At 40.9% G+C, this 11,683-nt stretch overlaps 1 protein-coding gene across 2 annotated transcripts; it reads right to left on the reverse strand.

Moving 5' to 3' along the window:
- Positions 1–5,136: 5,136 nt before the first annotated feature.
- Positions 5,137–10,230, reverse strand: cbln2b (cerebellin 2b precursor). Of its 2 annotated transcripts, none has more exons than XM_006633882.3 (4): positions 9,922–10,230; positions 8,490–8,981; positions 6,572–6,691; positions 5,137–6,212 (listed from the first exon to the last, which is right to left on the reverse strand). In XM_006633882.3, exons 2-4 carry the CDS (start codon positions 8,775–8,777, stop codon positions 6,015–6,017), a joined length of 606 nt encoding a protein of 201 aa, XP_006633945.1. In that variant the 5' UTR covers positions 8,778–8,981; positions 9,922–10,230; the 3' UTR covers positions 5,137–6,014. The 2 variants fall into 2 exon arrangements, with proteins under 2 accessions (XP_006633945.1, XP_015208865.1); XM_015353379.2 differs by having other exon boundaries at positions 8,490–8,984.
- Between the last annotated feature and the right edge of the window lie 1,453 nt (positions 10,231–11,683).

The raw sequence follows: 11,683 nt of genomic DNA on the forward strand, positions 1-11,683 counted from the left end.
TTCTTAAATAATCTTAATCCAAATTTATTTGAACATCATGTGTTTCAAAAGCAGGCTGAAAGAACACATCTACAGTAGGTCTCATCTGGAATCCAAACTGTGCCTCGCAGCCTTTTCTTTTTATTAAGAATCAACCTGCACCAAACATAGCCCGGTTTTTGGACCAGTCGGTGCAAGAATCTGATCACTGTATTTTATAACTAAGATATTTTTAAGACATAAGTATTAAAATCAAAATATCTCCCACAATCCAGAGGCATGCTGGTAGGTTAATTGGCTTCCGGGCAAATCGGCCCAGGTGTGAGTGTGTGTGTGTCTGCGTTTGTGTCTGCGATGGATTCCATTCCATTCAGGTTGGATTTCACATTGAGCCTGTTGCTTGCCAGGAAAATGCAGGCACCCCTGTGACCTTGAAGTGGGTGAGGAAAACACAGAAAATTGATGGATAGAATTATTAAAATATTAAGTAAATGAGACATATGTGAAATGGTTAATTCTCTAGCTTGAAAACCAGCTCGGTTGGATTGCAACCTTTAAGTGCCAATTGTGTTTACAGCAGTATGTAGAGCTGCTGATTAATTTCTTTCTGAGTTTCTTTCACTTTGTTTCAGCCCCAAAGCCTTTTCATCTGCTACTGGCAGGGAAGCCATTACTCATAGGGGTGGCCAAATGAGATGTCAGAAACACTTATCATCAAACTATTTTTAAAAGGTGGTTGCAGTAATAACACTGTAATAATAAAAATGATAGGTATCAATTACAATAGCAACACACATTCATCAGCTTTTCAAATAATCATTAGTATAATGATTGCTGATCATTATGATTATGTTGAGATGCTGATTATATCACCTTACCAGCACAGAAAATGTATAATTCTGTTCATCCTATGGTATGTGTCCACCAGCTGTTGTGTTTAATTACAACACGGTGATCACATTACCCTGTGCTTCACAAATACAAATGTTGTGATGTATGGATTTCTTTTCGGTTGCTGTAGTGCTGTTGGGTGCTGAAATAAGGATACAGTTCACCCAAATTAAATACAAAAGGTTATCTAGATCGATGTGCTTACCCTGACTTGATGGTTGCCTTATATTTGTAATGATCTCAAACAAGCAGCACAGAGCAGAGGTTTCTAATCCTGGTCCTGGAGACACAGGATTGGGAACTATTGGCACTGTCTACCATAATGCTTTTGGTTTATTAATAAAAGAGGTTGGCTTACAAAACACTGAAGCAAAAATCATAATATTTTTGTGGGATTTTTCCTTTACTAGAGTGAAATAGCTTTTCAGTGCTTCATAAAATTACGTCACAAAATTTGGTAAGCCGTACTTTATCCACAGTTTATAGAACCGAAATAAAATGATTTTTTTTAATTTATTGCAGAATTCTAGCAAGCTCCTTCAATCCTCAGCATTGCTCTGGAAATCCTCAGGAGAACAGCCTGCTCTCCACACCTTGTTCCAAGTGGAACACCTTGCTTTTCCCAGCACAGCGTGTCTTCAGTCTATGCAAAGGTATTTTAAAAGAGTTTGATCTGTTTTTCTTTTCATTAAAGAAAGCAAAACATTCATTCTTTTTTACATAAGACTATGTTGCTGAAAGTCATGCCTGGCCATCTAGCTCATTTGAAAACAATAACAAAATAGTTTTTCTAATGGTCATTATCAAAAGGAATTTATCAAATTCATCTTTGTAGAGAGTTAAAGATTGTCTCATCCAATGTCAGTTACATTCTATACAATTTCTGACAGTGATCTTAAACGATGTGATATGACAACATCTCGATAAATTGAAATATTTGGATTCTTTTGAAGGACAAGAAATACACCGGACTGAAGTGACTCTCAGTCCTTGTTGGCTTGCTTTTGTCTCATTTCCAAAAACGCTTAACAAAAATAGAGGATTGATCAATACAAGCAATTATGATCTTACAGCCTCTAAAAGCATTTATGAGAAATACGATTTCATTGTGACTAATCTGTAGTCTTCAGTAGCTCTCATAATTGCTTCTGTACAACCAACAGCAAATTTACTGATTTTGTTTTCTTTTGCCAGGAGTAATTTCTCTGTGTGATCCCCAGGATCTCTGCTTGCTTTAAACCTTATAAATCCATCTCAGGATTCACTACCGTTCACCACAGACAGCTTTATTTAGTCCCTCCTGGAGAGACAGTCTGTAAGGCCACTTTCATGGAGAACTGTCTCTGTTTTGTCTGCTGCTAGAACTTCTTCTATTGAATTTGGTTCCTTTAAACCTTTTTAGAAGGTTTTGTGCACAGTATGTATTTAGCATCTCATCTGGTGTGTAGCTGTAACCTGTGCGCCTCCTGAGAGGAAAAATGCTGTGTCCAGGCAGTCTGACTTCCAATTGACATCCCTGTTTTGGGGCATGTTTTGGGCTGAACAATATACCCTTATGAGATAAAAAAAAAACCTTCAAAAAAACATTCTTCACGGTTGTTAAAATAACAGGACGTAGATATTTACACCACAGGTGATGGAGATTTGGTTCCAAAATGGCATTATTGGTAAGGAAAAGAGATGAAAGTCATGGTTATGTAGTGTGCATGCACATGTAAACAGAGGGCAGACATAGTCAGAGAGAACACGTTTATTCTGAATCCACATATAACACTGGCAAGAAATGAGGGAGAATATATTAGGGAGTTGCCCAGCGCAGCATCATACTTGTATAGCAGCCAACAGGGTCCTGAAGAGTTCATTTGCTGGGGGAGGAGAGGGAGAGAGTTTCCGCCACAGGGGTCAGTGGAAAGACACCCGCACAAGAGCAGCCAGGCTCAGGCCTGGATACCCCACAGGGCCGTGGAAGAGCGCAGGTACTTGACTTCTCTCTCCTGTGTGGTTCAGAGCCCTGGATCTGGGCCCGTGGGCGTCTTCGAAGAGCCCGTAATTCCGTCTCCGATATTCTGTTCGGTATTCTCCAGGAAGAGCGTCTGCGAGGCCGCGCCACCGGCCATAGGTCCAAGCACATCAGTATTTCCTTACAGAAAGCACTCCCACGCCTCAACATGGTCCATGCAAGACAAAGCGGGAACGAGTCTTGGAATGGCATTCTGGGCATGACCTGGGCCCTTACCAAAAATCAAGGCCCCGCACACAAAATCCCCACAGAAACATCGTTCAAGATCCAGGCAGACAAACTGAGCCTTAGCGGTTTGAGAAATCGGCATCATTTACTGAGAGAGAGCTAGTTAAATGTACCGAGGGCCAACACACAAAAAAGTGAACTAATAATGGACAAATACACACACCCAATCAATTAAATCTAAATGTATATGAAGCCCAAGAAGTGCCGTGTGTGTGTGTCTACTTCTTAGATCACTTTTGCAATTTAACGTAGGTTGTAATTAAGAAGACAGCTGGAAATTGGAAATTGGCTTTCTTAGTATGGCCAACTGAATAACCAGTTCTCTGTTCTCACTTACAGTCTCTGAATCGGGCAACTGGGTCACATTTATTACACTGTGGAAAATAATATATCAGCAAACAATATTTGTTTGCTATATAAAACTATTACCTATTTAAAGCGAATGAAAGCACAAATTAAAACACAAATATTTTCATATAAGGTTCATTTGAATTTTATGCAGAGCATATGCAAAGCTTTTGTTTTCTGTTTTTTAATTGGGAATTTTTTCTACTACAATCCACATTATTGTGATTACAGTTCCAATTTATAGTCTCATTTTGATTTTTTCACTTTATATATTTCAATCTAATGTCACTTTCTTTTCATAGTAGTACTGCTAAATACAACTGTTTGATGGACAAAACAGGTTTTTTACACCAGAAAAAAGACATCAGTTGAGAAATGTGAATGTTACTAAATAAATAAATCAGGCTTGTTTTAAATACATTTTCTTTTGCCTGTGTTCTCAGATTTTGCATTAATATCGTTTTGTCACCTGCTTTCGAGTACTATCCAACTCAAACACCTGTAATGAGTGAACGCAATAATGAATTTGAAAAAGCTTAAGAGGATAAAAGACTTTTCTGCCTTCCTCTACAATTTCCTAAAGGAGGATTCATTTGTAAAAATGCAAAGTCCATAATACAAAAAATATATGTTGCGTCTCCATTTACAACACCCAGGAATATTAAAATAAATCGGTCAGAGTAGCTGACAAAACTGACTGAATGTAACATCCACACACAGCGGGTAGTACTTATTAACCAGAGCATACGCAGGAAAGGCCATTTGTGAACACACGCAGTGCCCGCAATTAAGACTTTCTGAAAATTCAAATAGCGCTGTGTGTTGTTAATGATTTCATATCATTTTCATTAGGTTTGGTAGTGATTAAGTTTAACTTCTATATATACACTTCTTATAAAAATAAAATAATTCAAATAAGAAAACGACACGTCGCCGTCTTCGTTTCTTTTACAAAGGTAGCCGGTGCTACAAGTTTTCATGGCTGATTAGAGGGGCAGACTTTCCTGGAGACAGATTGCAGGAGATAGACCGCTTTGCATTTTTTTAAATAGTATTAAATCCGGCCTTCCTGCGAAGTGCTTTCTGTCTCGAAGACAGAAGCGATGCAACTAAAGTTATTGCTGGCTTTAAGTAAATTCTATTGAAGACGTCCAGTCCACTTAGATTTTTTTTTTTAAATCTATTCCCTAATCACGTAAAGATACTAATAGGACATACACACTGCCAGTCGTGGAATGGGGCCGTTTACACATTTCATCGAATATGTGTAGCCTTTTTCTTAAATTATTACAGGAACTTTGACACATAATGGCGAGTACTTTTGTCCCCTTGAATATACTTTCCAATACGTAGCCTGTTTCAGTAACGTTTGGGCCAATTCACCGGCAATCGCTTTCGAATGAAGACGTTCCGCTTCAGCACCTTGGACAGAGCCCAGAGTAAACGCCGCCGTGACCCAGGCTCAACGCGAACAGCCCACCTGTCCTGCACCGCCCCTACGGTTGTTTCTTTATTTTACAGTAGCGCTTTGGACACCGGCGACTTTTCAGCACTGACCGATAATTGTCGATAAAGTTGTTATAAAGAGAAAACGAGCCGCATTTCTTTCGCTGCTAAATAAAATGTCACCCTAGCACGGTGGTTACGAAGCGGTGAATAATAAAAATATGAACGCATCGATGAGTCTCTTTATTTTGGAAGGGCCATTATATGGAGATGGTTCGCTATCATTTTCACAATATACTTAAACATCTGTGAGCAACTTCACTGCACAAATCCGTCTATCTAATCTATGCATGTCCGGAATGTAGGATAGACCATATTGTGAACAAGGATTTTATCAATTACGTCAAATGTGGCGCAAAATAATAGTCCAATGTTAAGATGTCTCCAGTTACAGAAATACGTCGCCGTTTTATTTTTAACAATCATTTAAAACAGTATGCTTCTTATAGTTGACATCTTTTCAATATTTTCAGCATCCAAAAGAAAACACCAGAAACAACACAAAACAAAAAAAAATAATCTTCCATTCGTGCAAAACTTGCTTTTGTTGATAAAGCACTTCTTGACACAGGGACGTCAAAAATTCCACATACTGTACTTGACTGAAGCCATATTTTTTTTTCTTTTTAAGGCTATACAAACACAAAAGAATGCATTGATAGACACGCAGTTCAGGGATTCAATTCTTCGGCTTGAACAGCTTCACATTAATTCAGTAGTCCCAAGTTTACTGAATTGTCTGTGGACAAAAAGAAAAGTCAATGGATTCCCCAACAATAAAATCCAAGAATGAATTGAACTTCACTTGTATAAACTGCACAGGTCGATAAATTCGTTTATCCTAGCGATTACGGTAATCAGAAACTAATTAAGAAGTGAGGGCTCCAAGGAAACGTCAATACGTCAACGCAAACATTTGAATTAGATGGAGGTCTGTCCGCTTCCCTTGGCCGTTTTCTCAGCGCGAACGGCGGACTTTCGAGTTCTTCCATCCCAGAAGAGTCACTGGAAACGGATATCCTTGCCGATTGGTTATCTTTTTTTATAGAGGAAACACTAGGAAGCCGGAGAAAGTCGAGTATTTCCATCCCCCCATGAGGTTACCCCTCTCCAGTTTCAGATAGAGCCGGTCTTCGCGCTCCACGTGCAGGAGGACCCCGTTGCTGGCGGCTTCTCTCGTCACGTCCTGGTCTCCGGCGAACGCCGATATGACGGGGTATTCGTTCTGCATCAGGTTTACCTACATCGAGACGTGAGAGGACAACAGATTGAACTACGAGGGAAATAAAAAAAAACAAAAAGTCGAGCCTGTTTTGCGTCGCGCCTTGAATCCCACACTTGTTGCTAGGACCGCGCCCTGACGCGTCTTTGAGGGCCTGCCTGCCTGACGGGTTTCACTGCTTGTTCTTAATCCACCGTGCACCGAGTCCCCTCCGATTTTAAAAACGTGTGTTTCAAAATCCACCCGTGTCAAAATGTAAAGCGGTCCACCCCCCCCCCCCCCCACCCCCAAAAAAAACAAAATTACAAAGCATGCTTGCCCAGATTGAATTGTGTACACACAAATTCAGAAGGTCCCAACATCCCAGCCGTGCTCACCTGTATAGTCTGTCTGTTGTACACCTTCACCACGTGGAAGCTGAAGCTGTAGATGCCTCTCCTTGGGGCTTGGAACACACTCGATTTAAGGTCGAAGTGGTTGCCAATATTAACCAACACCTGCAACAACAGCAGCAAGACAACGCACGGTGTAAAACGGACTTTCATTTATACTTTTACAGGCTTCCAGGCGTGTGCAAAGACATCTCGTCCAATGAGGTCGGTGAGCGGAGACGGTAGAATACATTAAGCACGAGTTTTAAAAATGGGTTTTGAAATTGCCGTCTCCTAGGGGGTATTTTCGAGTAGGGTTTGTTAATTACATTTTAGAGACGCCAGAAAATCTAATAAAACCTTTTAGAGACGAATACTGGAAACGGCATCCGCTGAACAATTTACCTGCAGCAAAATGTGTTTGCTCCTTATCTATAAGCCATAAATGCACATACTGTATAGTCCTATTCTGACAAATATCATGATGTTTGGACCTTTTTTCTTTTCGTTTTTAAATGGCAGTGCAAAACTCTGAAACAGTAAGGTAGTGGGGCAACAGTCAACTTGGTTATCATAATCGATAACATGTCAATTCGATTGCCTATAAGCATTCTTCCGTCAAATATTTTGTAAATATACTGTACTTAATCTTCTGTCACGTGGCCTTCGTTGGACGTCAATGTAAAATGTTAGCGCTGAAGGCCAGTTACTGAGCCTTGTTAAGTCAAGTGATGTCTGTCAATACGGTTACGTGCTGTGTTAACGAAGGGCAAGCGAATTTGGCGCAAGCAAGTCAGTTGCATTAATCAAGGCGGCCAGACGCAGAAAAACTCCATTTGAATGGCAGCTGGCTTGATCGGCTGCAGAGCACCACTGTAACCTGTGCTCCGCGAGGTTCACAGAGCATGAACTCCTAAAAAATAAAAACGGTGCAGACACAATATCGATAACTCAACAGAAAGCAGACTTCGGGCCGTGTGGTTTAGAAGCTAAAAACAAAGTACGGCCTTTTCTGAATCTATCATTTAATAAGAAAGGCTAAACAATTCCCATAGCAATTTCAGGACGAACACAATTTGGCCTTGCCCGCTATCTTACAGCGGTCAAATTGGCTCAGAGGCTTTAAAACTATGAATTCCTCCATAACTCCTCTGTTCATTTAAACCCATATATCTACTTTGTTGTCTGTTTCAAGCTGATATGGTAAAGACAAGAATCACAATAGCGCAAGAACCTTAAGGTATGTTTAATGTAAGAACATACGGTAGCAATCGATTCACGATCTGAAAACTATTGTACACGCTCATACTATTCTATCACCTTGTACTGTAGTTTCAATTTGATTTCCAAAAGAGCAGCCTAACTTCCGTTGTTCATCGGACAACAGTTAAGCTATAACAGAGACGAAACAAAACGATCGCATTCTCGACTTAAAACTTGAGTACACACCGGGAATTATAACGAATAACGAAAGTATTACATGTTGATGCTTATTTATTAAAATGGATTCATTAATTGAATAGTGTTTCCGCATTATATTATCCCTTGTGTTTGTGTGGGGCACTTAATAATGTACAGTACGTGTGTCACCAACAATACATTATTTATTATTCATCGACAGAACTTGTCCGTGCACAAATAAAAATAAATGCAAGTTGTGAGAGCCTACTTTGCTTTCAAATCGCAGAGATTAAAAGCATATTGTATTTATCTGAATAAAAGTTACTGCACAATTAGTTTTACGGGTGGAAAACTTCAAAAGGGATCATTCGCAAAACTGACAGGGACTAACAGGAAAATGGATTATTTGGCGACCTTTCACTGTCGCTCTGCAGTTGTCAAATCGGTATTTACAGAGTGACTGGTGTCGCTTGCACGCTCAATTCGCATTAGATGATGCCTTATATCTAATGGGATATCTGACCTGGTCGAAGTAGATGGTCATGGTGGTATTGCTCATTTCGGAAGGTTCGTGGTTGGTTCCTCTGACCGCGGAAAATGCCACCTTGGCGCTTCCAGACCGGACGGAAATCCCAAGCGAGGAGGTGACTCCGCCGTCCGAAGAAGGGTTCGAGTCGCAAACCACCAAACACTTCCCTTCCAGGACGATGGGCTCCGTGTCGTTCTGTCCCAGGACAAAAGTAACGCCACATCCCAGGAGGAGAGCCAGCGCCAGCATGGTACAAGGTCCAAGACAGCTTGCTGGCACCATGATGAAGAGGCGAGTCCTGTGCACACTGATCTTAGCGATCAGCCCCTCGGAGGGTTGCTGCGTCTCGATCACCTGCTCCAACCTAACCCCTTCTGTCTCTCTCTCTCTCACACACACACTCTCTCAGTCTCCCCTTCGTCCTCCCCCTCTGTTAAAGTCTCAGCGGAGAAAAGGACGGTCCTCAGATTGCTCGCGTGACACAACCTGCTAATTAAACAAAACCTTGGCGTTATTACCCACACCTCTTTCGCCACGGAACGATGGCATTTAAGCAGAAAACGACAGCCACGGTTGTAATGTAACAGCACAGATTAGATCAAAGTGAATGAAGACAGAACGTTAGCGTGGGAAACGCCCCCTCAATAATATAGCTTCCTTATTGTCAAGAGTGTCTGACAGTAACTAACTCCGTGTTACTGGTGCACACAATGCGGCAATGATGGGCACGGGCATTTAAACTATTTCTGCGATTGGCTTGAGCGCTGAAGTTGTACATTGCATAAAAATGCTTAGCGCGCTTGTTAAACAAGGTGCATTCATCACTACATATGTCTGTATAAATCTTCTTATCTTATCAAAATTGTACACATCTTTAAACTCCAGCCCCTATGTTGTTACAGTTGTCACAATGTATGAGAAAACTAAAATATTAAAAGCGACCTCACAACCATAAGTCATATTTAAAGGTTTGCAAGCATAATAAAAACGATAAATCCTCAAGGCTCTTTTATTCCGTATGATGACTGGAGTTAGGCGAGGAAGTGCGCTTTAGCAAAAGACGAATATTGTCCTCTATTGACTTGCCTGATAAAATAAAGGAATGAGAAAAGCGGAACTCAGTAAATACACTTACGGAAAGTCCACATACAGTGTAACTTGATTACATATTTTCCCCATTTACAGCCTTAATCCGAAAAGGATTTTTCCCCTACATAGATTAAATTGAGGCCGACAATTGTAAAATAAAGGCGCATTGTCAAGAAAAAAAGCACAAAACCCTTGCTTGAAACTGTTGATAAAACACAAATAAATACTACACAAAAAAACACAGATCGCCCTTGCCGATTACTTGCGCACACGTTTTCTATAAGAAAAAAGAAGTGCAAAAAAAAATAAAACTTAGAGGAAGCCTCTGGAAGTTTACCTGCTCGATCCATAGCATCCACGGAGGGTTTAAGGTCTGTTTCTGAGTGAGCAGCGATCTGGAGAGTAACTGAGCCGGCGGAGGAGAGAGGAGAGAAGATCGAGAGAAGCGCCCCTCGCCTCTCCCGCCCATCCTCTGTCATTTCTAACTTAGGTAAGAGCTACAGTAGGTATCACCCGCACGGAGCAAGAAAACACCTTCCCGCTGTGTACGTGGACTGGTCTCCAGACGCGGGGGAAGCCGAGTCCGTGTTTTTTGTGTCGGCAAGCATGAGCAATTAATTAACTGTTCATCTGCTCGCCCGACAGGACGTTGTGCGTTTGATACACGAGAGCCCAGGCGACACCGAGACAGGTGAAAGCGTTATTTTAAAAGGGAAAGGAGAGCAAGCAGAAATCCTGAAAGCAACAGTATTAAAACAAGCCACAGATAACAGGGCACCCCTTAACAACACAATAATGTTCATTTTAATTGGTCCTTGGAAGTTGTTTTTTTATCGGTTATACAATATATTAAGGTGTCGATACTTAGACATGGGGGATTAATCCTGATTTATAAAGTTTATTACCGTTCTGCTCGCCGATAATCCAATTTAAGTGAGTACACATGCGTCTCTAATTTGCGTTTATTAACCGCCGTTTATTAGAAACAAGCAAAATAAGATGCGCTAGCGCCATCCAGTGGTGCTACTTTATGAGTAGCGCTGCCTTAAGATCATAGAACTACTGTGACAGAGCAGGTGACACTAGCAGGTAGAGAAATATTATCGGTAGTCATACTTTCAGCAAAATAAGTTACAGTATTCGTTCCACTTGAATTAGGGAAAAGAGAGCAATCACTTACACATGTTCAGGACATAGATATACTAACCTGAATTTGTTTAACCTACTGTATGTTATCAAGAGTAATTAGTAAATTAAGCACTGATTTAATTCATCCAACTATTCTTTATCAGAAAGTCACTTTTTCCCCGATGTGGATTTCTGTAGCCCAGTTACACTCAGGGCGCACACACACAATCACACAGGCACCATTTAGAGATCATAATGAATAGAATTAGTTCAGGTGGGTAGCTGTGTCAGCATGCGTAGGCTGCAAAGGAACAAGTAATAGGTTTATTCCATGCTGAAAAAAAGAAGAAAGAGAACACAACGTTTCGGCCGTGGAGCCTTCTTCAGGTGTGAGAGAGACAGGGCAGTAGGCAAAGGTAAAGTAGCGGGAGAACAAAGGTTGGGAGGGAGGAGGAGTGAGAGGCGGGAGCAGGGGACAGAAAGAGAGGCCAATCAAGAGGTGTGAAGTCAGAATGGCTGCAGAGAGGTGTGAAATGAAACTTCCAATGAATGGAGAAAATTTAAAAGAACAGTAATCTGTCGTTAAGGGAAGGGAGAATGTGTGATCCTAACTGCAGAATAATTTTAGTTTCGGTGGTCTTTCTGATGTATGAGTTCGGAAAACCGTCTTTGAGAACACAGACGGAGAGATTAGTGTGGTCGTGGCCGTCAGAGGTGAAATGAGAAACAATGGGCTTGGAGAGATCTTTAATCTTCACAGCCCTGACGTGTTCTCTGAAGCGGTCTCCGAGTCTCCTTCCTGTTTATAGATATATAGATCAAAGATATATAGATCCTGATATATAGGATATAGATATATAGGATCTATATATCTTTGAAGCCTCTAGACAACTAACTGACACTTCTGCCTACCTCCCTCTCCAACAGGACCCTACCACTGACTACCAAAAGGAAGTGGTATCCACCATTTC

This window comes from Lepisosteus oculatus, chromosome 6 (assembly GCF_040954835.1).
Source record: "Lepisosteus oculatus isolate fLepOcu1 chromosome 6, fLepOcu1.hap2, whole genome shotgun sequence".
Classification (NCBI taxonomy): Eukaryota; Metazoa; Chordata; class Actinopteri; order Semionotiformes; family Lepisosteidae; genus Lepisosteus; species Lepisosteus oculatus.